Source organism: Cladophialophora bantiana (genome assembly GCF_000835475.1).
Source record: "Cladophialophora bantiana CBS 173.52 unplaced genomic scaffold supercont1.2, whole genome shotgun sequence".
NCBI classification, from domain to species: Eukaryota; Fungi; Ascomycota; class Eurotiomycetes; order Chaetothyriales; family Herpotrichiellaceae; genus Cladophialophora; species Cladophialophora bantiana.
The window spans coordinates 1,564,340-1,581,590 of NW_015971576.1; the positions used below are offsets into that span (position 1 = coordinate 1,564,340).

General features: G+C 52.9%; 8 protein-coding genes across 8 annotated transcripts; 4 read left to right on the forward strand and 4 right to left on the reverse strand.

The window, feature by feature from the left end:
- Positions 1-1,448: 1,448 nt before the first annotated feature.
- Z519_01576 (hydroxymethylglutaryl-CoA synthase) lies at positions 1,449-3,027 on the reverse strand (the record flags this gene model as incomplete). The annotated part of the gene is made up of 4 exons (XM_016759333.1): positions 1,449-2,493; positions 2,551-2,752; positions 2,805-2,907; positions 2,968-3,027. The coding sequence occupies 4 exons, from the start codon at positions 3,025-3,027 to the stop codon at positions 1,449-1,451; spliced, it is 1,410 nt and encodes a 469-aa protein (XP_016624661.1).
- Positions 3,028-4,065: 1,038 nt separating this feature from the next.
- Z519_01577 (uncharacterized protein) lies at positions 4,066-5,062 on the reverse strand (the record flags this gene model as incomplete). The annotated part of the gene is made up of 2 exons (XM_016759334.1): positions 4,066-4,898; positions 4,975-5,062. 2 exons carry the CDS (start codon positions 5,060-5,062, stop codon positions 4,066-4,068), a joined length of 921 nt encoding a protein of 306 aa, XP_016624662.1.
- Positions 5,063-5,633: 571 nt separating this feature from the next.
- On the reverse strand, positions 5,634-6,253 carry Z519_01578 (uncharacterized protein; the record flags this gene model as incomplete). Its single annotated transcript, XM_016759335.1, has 3 exons — positions 5,634-5,896; positions 5,955-6,047; positions 6,103-6,253. 3 exons carry the CDS (start codon positions 6,251-6,253, stop codon positions 5,634-5,636), a joined length of 507 nt encoding a protein of 168 aa, XP_016624663.1.
- Positions 6,254-7,175: 922 nt separating this feature from the next.
- On the forward strand, positions 7,176-8,255 carry Z519_01579 (uncharacterized protein; the record flags this gene model as incomplete). Its single annotated transcript, XM_016759336.1, has 1 exon — positions 7,176-8,255. The coding sequence occupies one exon, from the start codon at positions 7,176-7,178 to the stop codon at positions 8,253-8,255; it is 1,080 nt and encodes a 359-aa protein (XP_016624664.1).
- Positions 8,256-8,435: 180 nt separating this feature from the next.
- Positions 8,436-9,269, reverse strand: Z519_01580 (uncharacterized protein; the record flags this gene model as incomplete). Its single annotated transcript, XM_016759337.1, has 3 exons — positions 8,436-8,877; positions 8,935-9,146; positions 9,195-9,269. 3 exons carry the CDS (start codon positions 9,267-9,269, stop codon positions 8,436-8,438), a joined length of 729 nt encoding a protein of 242 aa, XP_016624665.1.
- Positions 9,270-9,918: 649 nt separating this feature from the next.
- Z519_01581 (uncharacterized protein) lies at positions 9,919-12,667 on the forward strand (the record flags this gene model as incomplete). The annotated part of the gene is made up of 2 exons (XM_016759338.1): positions 9,919-9,934; positions 9,993-12,667. The coding sequence occupies 2 exons, from the start codon at positions 9,919-9,921 to the stop codon at positions 12,665-12,667; spliced, it is 2,691 nt and encodes an 896-aa protein (XP_016624666.1).
- Positions 12,668-13,441: 774 nt separating this feature from the next.
- Positions 13,442-14,239, forward strand: Z519_01582 (uncharacterized protein; the record flags this gene model as incomplete). Its single annotated transcript, XM_016759339.1, has 3 exons — positions 13,442-13,712; positions 13,853-14,004; positions 14,066-14,239. The coding sequence occupies 3 exons, from the start codon at positions 13,442-13,444 to the stop codon at positions 14,237-14,239; spliced, it is 597 nt and encodes a 198-aa protein (XP_016624667.1).
- A 216-nt stretch (positions 14,240-14,455) lies between these two features.
- On the forward strand, positions 14,456-16,951 carry Z519_01583 (uncharacterized protein; the record flags this gene model as incomplete). The annotated part of the gene is made up of 1 exon (XM_016759340.1): positions 14,456-16,951. The coding sequence occupies one exon, from the start codon at positions 14,456-14,458 to the stop codon at positions 16,949-16,951; it is 2,496 nt and encodes an 831-aa protein (XP_016624668.1).
- Positions 16,952-17,251: the final 300 nt, after the last annotated feature.

The window sequence follows — 17,251 nt, forward strand, 5'->3', positions numbered from 1 at the left end:
GAAGGACCAGGTATAAATGGGTTGGGTGTATGCGACCGAAAGCGACCAACATGAAGCCCGACCAACAGTGCCCTGCAGGTCATTACCCACCTGAAACGTGGAGCAGGAGAATCAAGATGGCAAGGAAACAAACACGACTGACACGGTGTTCGAGAATCCGACCATGGGTAACCAGCGACGGCCAGTATCGCCTGCCGACCGCGAAGCGTGAAGCGTGGAGCGTGGTACGCGCCAGAGGGCATGGAAACATTCGGGGCCATCTGCAGCTATTTTGGGCGGCAGATATGTGGCCTGAGGCTACGGGTTTGCTCAGATCGAGTGTAACAAGGCTCTGGGCGATTTCATCATGTCTTACGAGGCAATCTTTGTCGGCGCTTGCCCAGTTATTTCGAGAGATGAGCATCCTTGCGGCTTGGCGAATGTTCGACAAATTCCAGCAGAAGAGGCGGCACCAGCGGCAGTCTGAAGAGACGAGAGATCACCGGGAATTTGCAGGGCGTAGCTGAAGCGCAGTGAGAGACCCCGAAGAATTTTCCTTCCATCTTTTCCCTCAGATTTCGGGCGCTTGGAAATTCTACAGCCGTGTAAGGAGTCTCATTGGTGACGCAGTTGGCGCGCGATGCAAAAAATACTAGCGGATGGAGAAAAAGAAGGTGGCGCAGCAGAGTCAGAGATGTCGACGGACCATGAGGCAGGTTTGCCGAAGTCGAGTTCACGTGTCCCACGTCGCGCAGGTATCCGCGTCACCGCCTCGTCGCCACGCGCGAGAACGGCACGAGGTCACCTGCACCAACTGTACCAAGTAGATATCATGCATCGCCTCCTCACTACTGCAAGCAGCTGCAGTAGCTCCAGCACGAACGACACGCGAACACTGAACGACTACGACACCAACCAAGTACTTCTCTTATCCCAACCTCTTCGTTTGCATGCACATTGCTTTCTTCTGCATCTCTTAGCATCATTCAAACGCTGCTGCTCCGTCCTCTGTGGACTCCAACACCTTCTGGAATCGAACCGTGTTTCATCTTACTAACGGTCGGTGCGAAACAGGTCAACATATTGGCCAATTCCAGGCTGAGCTGCAATGCATGCCACGGTAGCCACATTGCACTAGACTGACAATGCACAGCGGCAGTTTCGGGATGCTTTGGATCTGTAACAATGCTTCGTGATCATTCGCTTTTGCTTCTCTGCTGATCGATTATTGCTCAGGCGAGTTCCTGCCTCCCAGGAAGTCAGAAGCATATCTCCTCCATATGTACAAGTGTATGCAAGGCCCAACACCGTCTGCAGGCCAGATCCAATCAACCGTCCATTGCAACGCCCCTCTCCCTCTATCATAAGACTGGTCTATAGCGTCCACCAATGCAAGTCCGGCCCCCGAACCTGAAACGCAATGTCTGGTGCGAGAATGAGACGAATCCCTGCTCTGCTGCTGACCGCAATTATGCCTTGACTTCATATTTCCGTCGGAACATGTCGTCGACCTCGGTCAAGTAGTATGTACCCGGCACAAGATGCTCGACATTACCAAGCGGCTTGAAATCCTTCTTGAGATGGGCCTTCTCTCGAAGCATGCACATCTCGTCATACACTTCAGGTGCGACAACCCGTCGGGCGTCTAATCGTTTCTGAAGATTGAGCTTCTCGGCCATTTCTGTGGTGTCCCCAACGACCTTTAGGCTAAACATCGAACTAGCGAGACCACTGCCGTAGCTGAAGACCCCAACTCTTTTGCCATAGAGCGTCTTCGGGGCAATGTTGCTGATCAACCCCACAAGCCCGCCGTAGACGCTGCCACAGTACATGTTGCCGCACATGGTGGCCACTTGGATGGCAGGCTGCACTCGTTCGGCAAAGCGCTTCTTCGTCAAAGCCATGAACGTCTTCTCAACAGTCTTGTCTGTCAGAGATGCCTGGTAGTCCAGATCTCGCAACTCGGGAGCAACCTCCTTGAATTGGGGGTGACTTGGATCTTCGAGGAAATCATTGTAGAGCAGACGAGCGTACGATTTCGAGACAAGCTTGCAGGTGGGAGCGTGGAAGGCCATGTAATCGAACCGGTCCATAGGGGCCTTGTCGTCCTCTTCCTTGTGCATGCCATTTCCATTCATGTGCGCATGTCCATTGACACCATTGACCTGTGACTTGAGTGCTCTCTCCCGGATATTGTATGCTCTGTAGCATGCATCAACGGCCTCGGTGTAGCATCGCAGCGAAAATTGGCCATCGACGTAAGGATATTCGCTGGTGAGATCAGGCTTATAGAAATCGTAGGCGTGGGTGATGTAGGAACCTCGTAGACCAGCTTCGAAAGCAATGGGTGCATCAGGACCGATCAACATGGCCACGCAGCCAGCACCACCAGTGGGACGAGCATTTCCTTTCTTGTAAAGGGCAATGTCACCGGCAACCACGATAGCATCCCTTCCGTCCCATGCAGATGATTCGATCCAGTTCAGAGAGTTGAAGACTGCATTTGTACCGCCACTGCAACCAGTCAGCAACGTGGGCTCTGCTGCGGTGCAGAGGTGCTCCACAACTTACTAGCAAGCGTTGTAAGAGTCGACGCCCTCGACATTGAAGTTGCCCGACTCTTGGAACAGCTGCATCAACACCGATTTCACACTTTTGCTCTTGTCCAGCATGGTCTCCGTGCCGACTTCCAGCCTCCCAACATTTTTGAGGTCAATCGAGTACTTTGAGATCAGGCTCGTCAAAGTGGTAAGGGCAATGGAATAGATGTCTGCTCGTGAATTAGACGAGGGTCAAGGGCTTCTCAAAGTGAATTTGCCACTCACCTTCCCTGTCGTCGCAGAAGGACATTCTAGTCTGTCCGAGGCCAATTGTGTATTTGCCAGCCGACACGCCGTCAAACTTCTCCAAATCAGCTTGATCGACACACTAGGGAATGGATTAGCGCCTGCTCAGCTCCAAAGTCTGGTTCGTTCAACTCTCACATACCTGATTTGGGAAGTAGATTTCAATGGCTTTGATGCCGATGTTGTGAGGTCGTGAAGCCATGACGACTGCGGTAATGGGTTCAGAGTGGCAAGGTTCCTCAAGTTGTCCTGTTAAAGATATTCCCGTGGTCAAGAGAGAGAGGACTCGACCGTCAATGTATTCACTGAACGGTAAATGAGGCGGTGAGGCGGGGAGGAGACCAAAGTCCGATATCGAGAAGCGCGAGAATGTACTATTTCTGTGGGTGCGCAAACAGGAAGGAAGGAAGCTGCACCGATTGTGCAGGAATGTCGCCTTCTTTGCTGACTTGACAAGGGTACGAGGGTATGTAGACTTAGGAGTGAGAGCAGAAAGAAACAAGTAGAGAAATGTGAAGAGTGCTTGCGGTGAGATGCTTTTGTAGCAAACCAAGCAAAAGTCCTGTATCGGAGTGCCTGCACTGGGAAATGATCGCAGACGATGGCCACAAATTTCGACAGGCGAAAACTGCAAGCCCTCTTGCCCTGCTTGGGAGCAATGGGGGGGGAGCAAGGGGAGTTGGGGGGAGCCCAGCAGAAGCTAGGAGGCCACCAAGGCCATTTAAGCACGATTAGGTTCCGGTCTAGTACTTAGCCCATGCCTAATGGGACCCCTGCGAGCCAATGGTCTGGGCCTCTTTGCGGGCGGTGTGGGTGAGGCGTTGGGTTTGTGGTGGGATGATCCGGGAACTGGAAGGCAGACTGGATGTTCCTGCATGATGCCACCACGGCCATCCACTACCATCCACTGCCACACCTTACAACGAGAAGGCTCGACGGGCAATTTCTGGCGTGTGCATGGTAAGATCGTTCTACACGGAACTGTCAACTCCGGTATGATCCATCCCCTGAATCGAGGGCATGAACTTGGGTCAGGTCTGCGGGTCAAATCTCTTCTGTTCGATTGTGGCTGTCAAGCATGTGATGCCACTTGATTTCGTATCGTCCCAGCAATGACTCCGCGGGCACTCCTCCCCATATCGTTATAGCCTCGTGATTGTAACTCTACCAACCCAGCGCGCCATCCTATCTATGCCTCTAGTGATCTATCTGCTTTATGCTGTGTTGCCTCATTTCCAGCCTAATATGATGCAGGCATAACACTGAGCCGTCCACCGTCCGTGACAACAACACATCCGTTGATGTATGCACCCGCTCTCGAGCAAAGCCACAGGATGACTCCCGCCATGTCCTGCTCGTCACCTGTTCTGGTCGCGGGTACGACCTCGCTGCTGAAAGTGCCCTCGACATTGTGAACCTCTGTCTTCCCTTGGGCTTGGTACATTCCATGCGTCATTGGGGAATAGTAGAGTCCTGGGGCGATCACATTCACCCTGATATCGTAGGGCACGAGCGCAGTCGCCAGCTGTTTTGAGAGAAACATGACTCCGGATTTGCTAGCACCGTAGCTCAGGTTACCTAGAGGCTTGCGATTAAATCCTCCAATAGACCCGGTGGTGATGATCTGCGGACGAGGGGTGAAGTTGTCCTTTGTCGGAGCAGGTCTCTTCTTGTTGGCCGCATCCAGAAGGGGGAGGAATGCTGCAATCGTGAAATGGACGCCAGTAATGTTGATGGCGTATGTGTGCGTCACTTCCTCTGGCTCGGGCTTCCACATATTCTTTGCCAGTTCCTCAAGGGATACAGGTTTCTGGTTGGAATCTAGCGTCGGCACTGACGGCCCAGATATCCCGCTGTTTGCGACAAGGACGTCGATGGAATCGACCTCCGCCTTGACCTTTTCAAAGCACTGTTGCAGCGAGCCCTTCGAGGTCACGTCTCCAACTAGGGGGATGATGGTGCCGCCGGGGACAGAGTCGGCAGTCTCCCTCAAGCAGTCTTCACGGCGACCGATGATGAAGACTTTGGAAGCCCCATTGACCGCCAGGGCTCTTGCCATCATCCGACCGAGGCCTAGAGAAAGGGTTAATGTGGTCTGCCGATCGAGTTGGTGGAAATCGACAGAGAGCTAAATGGGAGTGTACTGTACCTGAACCACCGCCGGTAATCACGGCAACAAGGCCATTGACATTGAACAGGTTTCCTGCTTCGATCTGGGGGATATCGGCGGTAGACATCTTGGTACAAGCGGTAAGAACGGTCGAAAAAGGATGTAGGCTGTTTCAATACGGGAAGAAGACGCGCAGACGGGACTTTAATTCTCCCGGCCTGGAAGAAATATATGGAGATTACACCAATTATGTAGTAATCAAACAGATTATTGATTCTTCGATGTAGAGATAGCTGTCAGTGGTGTTGACGCAAGGTCGGACAACCTCCGTCCGAAGGAAGTGGCAGACGGAGTAGTTCGGTCATTCTGACCGAGCAGGCAACAAAGCGATTCAATCAGTCTTTTGGGTGATCAAGGTCAAGCACCAATTTCATTTTTGTCTTCATCCTCTTTTATGCGCTCGAAACTTTGCACTCTTAGCCTATGGTGATTGGCTACTAATTGCTGTAAGATGGGGTGAAAGTGCGTTCGATGACATATCAGACGAGCGATCCCGTGAATCTGCAGTTCTTCTACAACAACAATCGCATAATCGGGTGAGTCGATGACGGTTTGCAAGACGAACAATCCTCCCAAATCCGTCATGTTGCGTGAGCATGACTCCAGTCACCGCAACGTATCTCACAAGTCTCTCTTCTCTAATGCTTTCCAAAACCCAGCTTGCCCTTGAGCCTCTGGAGCCCTTTGGCCGGTTCGTAGCTCTCTCCCCGGTCACCACTTGTTTGTGCGTGAGAGCCATCCGGTAATGTGCCGGGGCTCACATCGCGCTCTGAAGCACGGCGTCTTGCTGCAGCAGTCGATGGGTTGGTCTGAGCGTCAGCAGGTTTAGTCGAGGCAGTCTTCGGCGCTGTCGAAGCGCTTGAGGGTGAGGCATTCGCCGGCTGCGAAGAGGCAGTGTTCTCTTCGATCACAACGGCTCAGCATGTAGATTCTGGGCAAAAGGTGCGTGCCAAACATACCTGCTGCGTTCCCTTGATCGTATGGCTCGGTCGCAGTGCCTTTCGCTTGCACGCCTGAAAGGGGTTCTTGGTCTGATCGGACAGCGACATTCTCTGCGTGATCCAGTCGTTCAGAAAACGTCGTGGAGCAGTGCATCTGGCTGCTTACCCGGTGCGTTTCCTTGATCGTACGGTTCATCCAATGTCCCTTTGCCTTGGATGCCTGAGGGCGGTTCTTCGCCCGATTGTGGAGCATTGGCGCCCATGACTCTGTCTTTCACGTCAGTGATTGTTTGGCGGATGCTGTCAATGGCGACCATTGTTGACAGGACTAGTTTCGTAAAAAGAGAATCGAAGGCGAAGTGTACAGGCGCTATGCGAAAACAGCGTGGAAGGTCAGTCAGTATGCGACGGGTGGAGGACTAAGTGAGAGGGAGACTATTATCCTACAAGTAAGCCTCACAGCTGCTGCATGCCAGTCTTATCAGCGCCTGCAGCCAGCTCGCTTGCTCTCGCCCGTCTTGACACCTGGATCTCGGCGACTTGCATCCATCGGCGCGATGAGTTCAAGGCGCAAGGGCGGCGAAGTCCCATGCTACGCTATGTACGTCATGCATCCCGCACGTGGACGCCGGCTGTTGTACGTCATACTTGGAAACACGGTCTTCGTCTTCACTAAGTGTCGCGGGGCGGTGGCACTAATGGTAACAGTAAACTGGGAAGGCTCCTCTGGCAGCAAGCTGGCCCGGGAAGGATTTAGACCCATGAGCATGGCACGTCCCACGCGATTGAATGAGTTGCTCGTGTTACCATTTAGCGATTGGCTTCCAACCGTGTTAACACTGCATGCATGCCATGCAAAGGTTAAGGCTGAATGCCAAGGTTACTCAAGGTTCTTCCAGTTGACTGCGATTCACGTTCATTTCCATCTGTTCTTTGCGTATCAAGGAGCTGACAGGGCCTTCTTTCTCACTCTGGACTCAACGGTGTTATAGAAAGAGATATTACATATCTAGTAAGACACATTGACATCAACTGATATTTTGGTTGCGGGGGCCCTTTGTGTGGGTGCGGTCTACATAAAAGCGGCGAGACCCACGATCCCCACCGACAATTCCGCAAAGAGATTTAATACATGAACTTTTTACTCGTATGCATGAGTCCGTAATAAGTCTAACCTCTCCGCTCGTCAAGCGTTCATCCCTTTCTCTACATCTCTAACGACCGAGTATACTGACCAGAATGGCAACCAAAACTCAGGGCGACATGTGCGTCGACTGCCAGGAGCGTGATGCCAGCCTAGACATCAGAAACCGGCGCCTGTGTGCTCCATGTTTCATGCGATATGTCCACTCCAAGATCCTCAAGCGCATGGAGTCCTATCGATTCAAAAACCTTGCTGGAGATCGGAAGCGCCGGCTGTTTCTCCCTCTCTCCGGGGGCGTCTCTTCTCTTGTTCTGCTACAGGTGCTCGACGCCCAGCTGCAGAAGCAGATGGTGAGCCGCAACAAAACTGCATACGAGCTCGTCATCGCCCGTGTCGTGCTCCCTGACATGGAAACCCAGACCGAGATAGAGGGCCAGTATCAGCAAGTGAGCGAAAGATTTCCTTTGCACGATTTCTTGCCACTGCTGTGTCTGTATGACGTCTTTCGACTGGACGAGAATATCCATCAAGACCTCATTCACTTGGGGATCCATCGCCAGGAAGCCGAGTCACACGACGAGTTCTCGCGCCGTGTGCTCTCCTGTGCGACATCCGTGACCGCACGAGCAGATTTGCAATCCATTCTTCTACGGAGACTGCTAGTGTCTCTCGCCAGACGGCAGAACTGCGAGGGCGTGCTCTGGGGGCATTCGGATAGTCGGCTGGCAGCCCTTGCACTCGCAGATGTTGCGAAAGGTAGAGGTGGGTCAGTCCCTGCAACCATCGCTGATGGACCGTCTACGCATGGGATCAACTTTAATTATCCCGCCCGTGACCTGTTCAAGGTTGAGCTTCAAACCTACGCACAAGCTTTGCCGAATCCTTTAGCAGCAGAGGCGAAGATCGATCTGTCCGATCGGCCGGCGTCTACGATCCGCAATACCTCAATCAGCGACCTTCTCACCAACTATGTCAATGGTCAGGGCGTAAAATACCCTAGTATAATGGCGAACGTGGTGCGAACAGCGAGTAAATTGCAAGCTCAAGCCACCGATCAAGAGACGAACGTTTGCCCAGTCTGTGTCATGCCGACAACAAAAGATCCCGACAGTTCATGGGGGAATACAGTTCTTTGCTATGGATGCGCCAGGGTGAAGCAGGATATTCGAACTTGAAATCCTCCAGGCTGGGAGGTTGTCGATGCCGTGGATCTCCATCCACCTCTTTTTTTCTCTTCTGAATCGTCTGATGAAAAGGGAAAAGGAACGCACCAACGTGTACTATCACTCTGATTGCTAACTCAAGGGTAATGTCATCTCGGGGTAGAGCACAGCTCGCTTCCAATACTCGCAAACTCAACGGGTGCGAGTAGGCATCGGAGGAGGTATGTCCTCTGCCGCTTCGACATCGTGTTGCCTCTCTCGGTTGGACCTCCTGGACTCTCTTCGCGAGGTATATCTGGGGGGAGGACCGTTCTGGGCGTTCAATCGAACTTCCTCGTTCTGGTAGTCGAACTCATCTGGAAGGCTCGGATCTGCGACATTTGCCTGCGGAGTACCCTTAATCCTCTTTTGGCCACGCGCACGCAACTCCTTTTCGAGAAGTACCACATTTCGGGTGTTGCATTTGTATGCCGCATCCACAAAGTCACCGATAAATGGAATCAGCCCAACTGCGAAGTCAATGACAACGTTCATTTGCATTCGCATTTTAATGCCCGAGGGCAATTCCGGGTCGACGGAGCAGCAGGTGCGGTAGACCATGAGAGCGAGGAAGAGGTCAAGGACATCGCCGATGCTATGGAAGGTCAGTTTTCGAGCGCTACATTTGTTGGGAACAGAGGCCTAGGCTTACCCCGGGATCAAGCCGATGACCGCTCCCCAGCCGAATCTTGTGCCCAAAAAGCTTCCAAGACAGAGGTCGACGCGGTAGGCTCTTCTTTTTGCTTTGGTGAGGATTCTCTCCTCCTCTTGGGTCAACCCGGGCGGGAGCGCCCTTTTTCTCTTCTTTGTGGTTTTGTAGAGTCCTCCGAGCCTGGTAGCGGGTATCGTCTCGAAGTAGGGATCCTGCATAAAGTTAGAGTTGGCGAAGGTTCCCGGGTTCTGGATCCATACCTCGCGGCCCTCTTTGTTGGACGAATTTTCCTTAAAGAGCCTCCTGGCCACCAGCTTTGCTGCGTAAGACGCCATATGTGAGATGCTTGAGATGAGATGTGAGTGAAATGAGGACTGTATGATTAGGGAAATGTAGGAAATTGTAGGGCAGATGTAGTTGGAGGGATGGGAGAGGCGGAAAAGCTAACGAAGACCTGGATTTTCAGGCTTTATGTCACTACAAATTTAGTCCCTAGTCCTGCCAAACAAAGCCAAGATGAGTCGCAAGGATAATGTCCATTAAGTGCCACCCTGTGCTGTCAGAAGCCTGTGTGGCTTGCTGGAATTGATTGGCATTCAGACTCACTCAAACGGGTTGATACGCGCTGAATTTCCTGGACATTCCCTGGACACTCTCTCCCTGCGCCTACATGGGCGCCAACGTCATTCAATTCGTCATTTAGTGGCTGTGCGCCTTCATTAGCCACAGCAATATGCACAGCCACGGTCTTCGAAGACCTGGACACTCTTTTCTCGCCTGGTGTCCTCAGTCACCTTAACGAAAACATACCCCTCAGACCTAACTGGCTATCCGCCCCTTCGCAGCACGATCGCAACATCCAGATGAGAGACTGTAGTGATAGGCTTTGCAGCCCCTCTGTTCCCGACTCGTGACCTCTACATCCTACGGTCTCCAGAGCAGTGGAGATGACCAGATCTTCTACTCCAACAAGAAACTCGAGAGATGCAGCTGGAGGACTGTGAGACGCCCGAACCTGGCGCGATATTTGTCCAGATGCTAACACTGTGCCTTGTCAGGGTTGGATGACCTTTGTGTCCGATTCATCATAAACCTTCCCCCCGAGGAGCTCGAATCCGTGGAGCGCATTTGCTTCCAAGTCGAGGAGGCACAATGGTTCTACGAAGACTTCATCCGGCCCCTTGACCCTTCTCTACCCTCTCTTTCCCTACGTGCTTTCAGTTTACGCATCTTCCAACACTGTCCACTGTTCTCGCAATGGTCTGCGCAGCATCACACCACCGCTTTCGCCGAGTTCCTGGCATATAAATCCCGTGTTCCCGTCCGAGGGGCCATCCTGTTGAATGAGGCGATGGATGAGGTCGTCCTCGTTAAAGGCTGGAAAAAGGGCGCAAATTGGAGCTTCCCTCGAGGGAAGATCAACAAGGATGAGGATGATCTTGATTGTGCAGTGCGAGAAGTCTACGAAGAGACGGGTTTCGATGTTCGCGAGGCCGGACTCGTCAAAGATGTGAAAGACATGAAGTATATCGAAGTTACCATGAGAGAACAGCACATGAGACTATATGTTTTCCGTGGAGTCCCCAGAAACGCGCATTTTGAACCCAGGACACGAAAGGAGATCAGCAAAATTGAGTGGTACAAGTTAACAGATTTGCCCACCTTGAAGAAGAATAATCATCGACAACACGAAGCCAGCGGCACGGACCATGCATCCATTAACTCGAACAAGTTCTATATGGTGGCGCCGTTTTTGAATCCACTCAAAAAATGGATCGCTCAGCAACGAAAGAAGGAAAACCGGTATAGCTCGCATCTTGCAGCGCCTCCCATGGTGCCAGAGGACGTGACTACTGAGGATGAACAAGACGGCGTCGGGGCGCGGCTTGGAGAGACGTTGCCGCCGACTGTCAGCGACCTACCTGAAGTCTCCACTTTTAGTGCGATTGACCCAAGTTCACATCTTAAGGAGCTGCTGAATATTGGAATGCAAGCTGTCCCGCCTCAAGCGGCGTTGCCACCAAGTCATATGCCGCAGGTTGACACCGAGAAGTCGAACGCTCTTCTTGCTCTTCTACGGGCGCCACGGGGAGAATTACAGGATCAGTCTGCCACCGTACCCCGGACTCCACTGGAACAGATCTCGTTGCCGCCTGAGGTTCAAAGGTCGCCGCACATCTCCCATGTACGGCCGCCTCAAATTGATCACGCGAAGCCACCGCCTCCATTTCAACCGCAACTCCAAGATCAAGTACTCCCTCCTACACAGGCATCCAACCGAAGATCAAAAGATTCAACCATCATCTCAAATGCCGCAACTTATCCCGCCCATGACGCCCCACGCGTTACACCATTCCAAAGGACCACCGAACCGTTGTTTGCATCCGAAGGAGCGATACAACAACGGCCGGCCGTGCCTCCGGCTAGTGCATTGCCCAAGCTGACCAACCACACAAAGGCGCTATTGGATGTTTTCAGGGGAGCGACGAGCACAACAACTCAGCCGTTGCCCCATCTTGAGATGTCTCCCCCAAATACCTTGCGCCAGAATGAAGCATTGCACCCACCCCAAGTACAAAGACTGACCCTACCAGCTGACGCCCTTCCGTTCAAAGCTGATGACGTTGTCCAAGGAATCGGCAAAGGTTTAGCTGCTCTGTCTTCCAACGTTGGCTTACAATCGACCACAAATGCGAACTTTGAAAGCCAGGTCTCTTCCTTGCGATCGCCTAGACGACCCCAAAGTGCACAGCAGACCTCTCTTCTTCAGCTTTTTACTCAACCATCTCCGCCAAAACCCATGGACAGCTCAACAGCTCGACCTCCACCACCGGTAGAGCTCGCAGCGACCGCTGCTGCCATCTCGTCTCCAAAGCCGAAAATCGACGAGGATGACCTTCTCTCGTTGTTGAGGAAAGGTACTCGAGAAGCATCGCGAAGAGCAGCTGAGATCAAGCGGCCATCTCCAAGAGAGGGTGAGACGTCTGCTACCGTCAGTGGCCCGTTGAATCAACCCGAATTCGAAGTAATCTCTAGGGCGACTAGGCATGCGACGAACGAGATGGGCCGAAGTCCGCTTACTGCCAATAGGACGCTGTACGATCCAAACCAACCGGCACCAGTCAAGATTCTGAGCCGATCAGAGGAGTCTCGTCCACAGCCTCCCCGATCACCAAGAAGCCTCAAGTCAACCTCGAGGCGGACAGTGAGGGAAAAGACGACTCCAAAGGAGCAAGGGAAGCCATTCCAGCCTCAGATTCTTCGCCGGCCACAGAGCAGTGAATCAAGCATGGCTGGTAGGCTCACCGCCACAAGCGAGACTACACCTCAGCAGCCGATTTCGACGGCCGCGGCTCCCTCGCCTCCTACCACGGCAGATGCAGGTGAAAAATCGACACCGAGCCGGAAGGCTTCTCAAACAGAGGCGCAGAAACAAACATTGCTTTCTCTCTTTGGTGCAGGGCTGGACACTACACCTCGGGCGACAACATTACAACCTAGTTCGGGCATAGTCTCTCCGTTAACGAACAGTCAAATCCTCAACGCCAATGGCGAGGCACCGCTGTCCGGGATTGAGCCCATTTCCACTCGGACATCCCGTGTGGGGAGCATGACATCGATCTTGAGTGGGCCGGGAACGGGGCGTGCGACAGGCGAAAAGCGACAGACAGGCGCAGAGAACAAGGCATTTCTTTTGGGGTATTTGGGCAGAATCGCGAGCCAGGAGCAATGATTGTGTGGGTTTTAATGATTTGACTGGACACGAATGATGTTGGGCACGGGCAGGCGGTCTGGGACGCTCACAAGCACGTGTGTGATGTTGCTCGGGGAGCTGAGAAGTCAAACGCACATCTATACGAGCGGCTTCGTATTCGCATTGGTGTGTTGTGGAAGCGGGGCTTCTGGGCGCCTGGGCTCTCGGGCTCTGGAAATTTCTCTCGTGATATTCTGCAGTTGGTGGTGCCATGGGCATAATTTATGCATCCAGTTTGTCGGGTAAACAGGATCACTTTTGCTTCCGCCCGCCCTTCGGCCTGGAGGAAGATGCATTTTTTTTCCCCTTCGTTCTTCCCTATGTACATTTGTTTTCACCTGTGGCCCAGTACCATGACCAAAAGAGTAAAAGCCGTGAGTGTGTTATGTCAAAATCGTGGAGTCGTTGACAGCCAATTGAAGACATGGGCACATGATGAGCTCAGCTGCATGGAGGGATGATTCAAGCATTTGAATGGTTGGACCGGTACCCAACGAGGCTAGCTGAGCTTCAGCTTTGTAACGAGCCTTCACCGGGTCTTGGTGTGTTCGCCCAGGCTTTGGATCTGGATGCATAAGTCAGATACGGAATACGGAAGTAGATGATAGAAACAGTAGTACATAGAAGAAGAGTGGCAATCCGCCCCCATGCAAGCTCACCGACGGGTTGCGCCTTGGAGCTTGGTTCCTGACGTTGACGATCGGTTTTCTTCTTCTGTGGGATTTTGGTGTTTCATGAGGTTCAACAATGACAATGGCCCAGATGGTGGCTGCGCGAGTTGTAGCGATAGGAAACTACTACTTTGGTGACTTGACGACAGCGAGTGCGAGTGACCCCAAGGCAGAGGAAGAGGAAGAGCCCGCCGCCGCTGCCATCGAGTCTAACTGCTCTTTGTCATCATCCCCTCCAAACACTTGCCTCTCTCTCCCCAGCAGCAATGTGCCAGTCACTGCAGTCACTGCAGTCGCCAGCTCCAATGCGCAAATCCAGCAACGTCTTCTCTCTCCTCCTCCTTCCCACAGCAGTATGTCATTATGTGATGTTCCAATCAGCAATTTGTGGTTCCCGAATTTAATGTCTGGGGCGCCAACCTCGTCTCATCGACGCTCTGCGCTCCCCAAGACTGCCCAATCTCTTGTGCTGACTGTGTTCGCCCACCTCCAGAACCGGATGCTGCCAGCAGCCTTGATCGCGATTACAATTACGGCCTGACCCCAGGCACGGCCAGCTCATCAGGCAACATGTCTCCTATCCTGACCGTGGGCTCGTCAGAGCCCCAGCCTGCCTCCGAACCCGTCCTAGATCCCATCTCAAGGGTATCGTATACATACAATATCCACTTGGCTTGCAACGCTTGGCTCATTCATGACCCTCTAGCAAATCCTCGAAAGGACCCAGTCGCAGAGCAAATTGCCTGCTTCTTCCCAAGGCGGTGTGCCTTCCAAGTCGCCTTATGCAGACTCCGGTTACTCCGACTCGGGCAGCCTGAAAGCCGAGCCGGTCTCGTTGCGACGGGTTGATAGTAGTAATTCGGGCAAGGAGAAGAAGTGAGTTTCCCTTGGTAGAAGCCTGAAGTGAACCGGCACCACTGTTTTTTCCCTAGCCCCCCTCTCTGTTCCTGTCTCTGCCGTCCATGGATAAGCACTTTGTTTCCATGTGCTTTCGGCGATCTGCTGGTTCCCGGCCTCGGTGCTGAAAGTTTGACCACTGCGGTGTACTAATGGCCAATGCATCTGCAGGAAAGGTGTTTCCTTCCTCAGTCGAATAATGGGCAACAAGAAGAGGGACTCCTTCGACCTTCACGACGACAATGCTTCAGAGGTCGGTTCCGAGTTTCGACCTGCCGGAGTCGAGGCCGAAGTCTTTTCCCAGCCCGTCGGCTTCATCCCCAAGTTCCCTGCGCCGCCACGATATATCAAGATCAAGGCCCAATATAGGAAACAGAAGGATTTCGACAGGCTGTTCCTGGCCCAAATACTGTTGGGGGCGCCGCCGTCCAAAACTCGCAAGGCCGAGATAGACTCCAAGATCCACAGCATCAATGATTCTCCCGATGACACCCCCCCAACGCTCCCCAGGAACTCTGCAAACAATGCGATATGGGCCATGGAATTCTCAAAAGATGGAAGATATCTCGCAGCCGCCGGGCAGGACAAAAAGCTGAGAGTGTGGGAGGTCATATCATCTGCGGAAGATCGAGAGATGGAAGAGAAGCTGGCCGAGACCAACAATGACGGGGAGAAGGTCAAACTCAACGCTCCCGTCTTCAAGAGGAAACTCATTCGCGAATATGACGGCCACACCTCAAGCATCCTGGACCTCAGCTGGAGCAAGAACAACTTCCTATTGTCTTCGTCCATGGATAAAACCGTCAGGCTCTATCATGTGAGTCGGGCGGAATGTTTATGTGCGTTCAAACACAATGACTTTGTCACCTCGATCCAATTTCATCCACGAGATGACCGATTCTTCTTGGCCGGCTCCCTGGACTCGAAGATACGTTTGTGGAGCATACCGGACAAGAACGTCGCATACTGGACGCAGGTTTCTGACATGGTCACGGCTGTCGCATTCACGCCCGATGGGAAGACCGCCATCGCCGGTTGCCTCAATGGTTTGTGTATCCTTTATGACACTGAAGGTCTCAAGGCGCATTCGCAAATTCACGTCCGATCGGCGCGAGGCAAAAATGCCAAAGGGAGCAAAATCACGGGGATTGACACGATATCCTTACCTCGAGAGGGCGGGCAGCCGGACGTGAAACTCCTGATCACCAGCAACGACTCCAGGGTGCGAATGTACAACTTAAAGGATAGGACCCTTGAGGTGAAATTCCGCGGTAATGAGAATTCCTGCAGCCAAATCCATGCTTCGTTCAGCGATGACGGGAAATATGTAATCTGCGGGAGCGAGGACCGCAAGGTGTATATATGGCCAACATCTGTCAACGAACGACCTGACAATGATAAGCGGCCGATGGAAGTGTTTGAGGCGCACTCAGCCATTGTCACTACGGCAATTATGGCACCTGAAAAGACGAGACGTTTACTGGCACAGTCGGGAGACCCTTTGTATGACCTCTGCAATCCGCCACCGGTGACATTGGTCAGTCGTGCAGACTCGGTCATTTCGTCTCGCGCACCCACAAACAACAGCAACCACTCAGACGACAAACATACCAAGGATGAAACCAGGCTGTCGGAATCTCCCCGTCGCGCCCCGGAGACACCCGCATATTTGTCTCGTCATTCGCATCCTGGCGGTCAGATAATTGTCACGGCAGACTACACTGGACAAATCAAGGTCTTCCGGCAAGACTGTGCTTTCCAGAAACGCAGACACGAGTCATGGGACTCTAGCTCGACTTTCTCCAGGAAAATGCTAGCTCGGACTGGATCTGTGGCAACGCGCACCTCTGTGAACTCATCCACTCATCGGAACTCGTTCGTCATGAACCCTAAGACCCAGTCGACGGATCGCATCTTGAGCTGGAGGAATTCTGTGAGCGTAAACGATACCGCAAACCACAATGCCTCGACAAGTATGTTGGATATCCGCGGCGGACTGGCCAACAACGAGCGGTCTCGTAGTGCTTCACCTAGGAAGATCCTTGGACACCGTCTTTCACTTCACAGATCGGCACCTCCACGGAAAGATACTGTTCCCTCCCCTACATCTCCCGAATATCACTCCCCGCTACAACGGATCCACAATGGGCCCTCGATCACGATTCAGTCGCCTCTCACCGAGTCACCGGGTAGTTTTCATTCAGCGACGCAGAAATCTCCAGACCAGGAGGTACTCTCACCGCAGGTATCTCTGAAGCCTTTGCCTTCGAATCCTACTCCGAGCGACCTCCCGCACAGCCCAAACGATCCGCTTTTCCTGATGGACCAGCAGTCGTACCTCGCTTGGGACATGAGGACCACATTATTGCCTATGGCGAAGCATATGCCCCGCACACCCGGCTTGTTGGGCGCAGATGGCAACCCCCTCTCCCGCGCCCCCAGCTACATGAGCCAATTGTCCAGTGAACTTACTGGTTCGGAACGCGAACCCAGTCCTGGCGGGAGTATGGGCGATGATGAGCGCAGGGCGTCGGCGGTGGATAACAAGAACCGCAAATCCCGGTCACGGAGGCGGAGTAGTGCAGCAAGCGAGAGCGATTTAAAGTGCAAGAAGTGTGGAGGCACAACATTCAAAGCGACTATGACGGATAAGGGCCAAAGCTTCAGGTGTAAAAAGTGTGGGACTGCTGTTTGATTCCTACCGAAAACATGAAGGGCGTTCGTTGTGTTGTGGATAAGGTAATGGGGGTCTCTTTTTTCTTGGAACACAGTTGTGGGAAGATGAGCCCATTGGATTACACCAGACCGACAGATGTTTTGTTTCCTCTCGACACGGTCACGGAGGCAAACTCGAATGAAAATCCTGTTTCATTGTGAGCGGGAGGAGTGACACAAGCCGAGGGGAGGGACACCATTCCCTCCACTGACGTCGAAACGCCTTCATCTCGGAACACACGCTATCGATGCGCAGACGAAGGACGACCTTTTTTCTTTT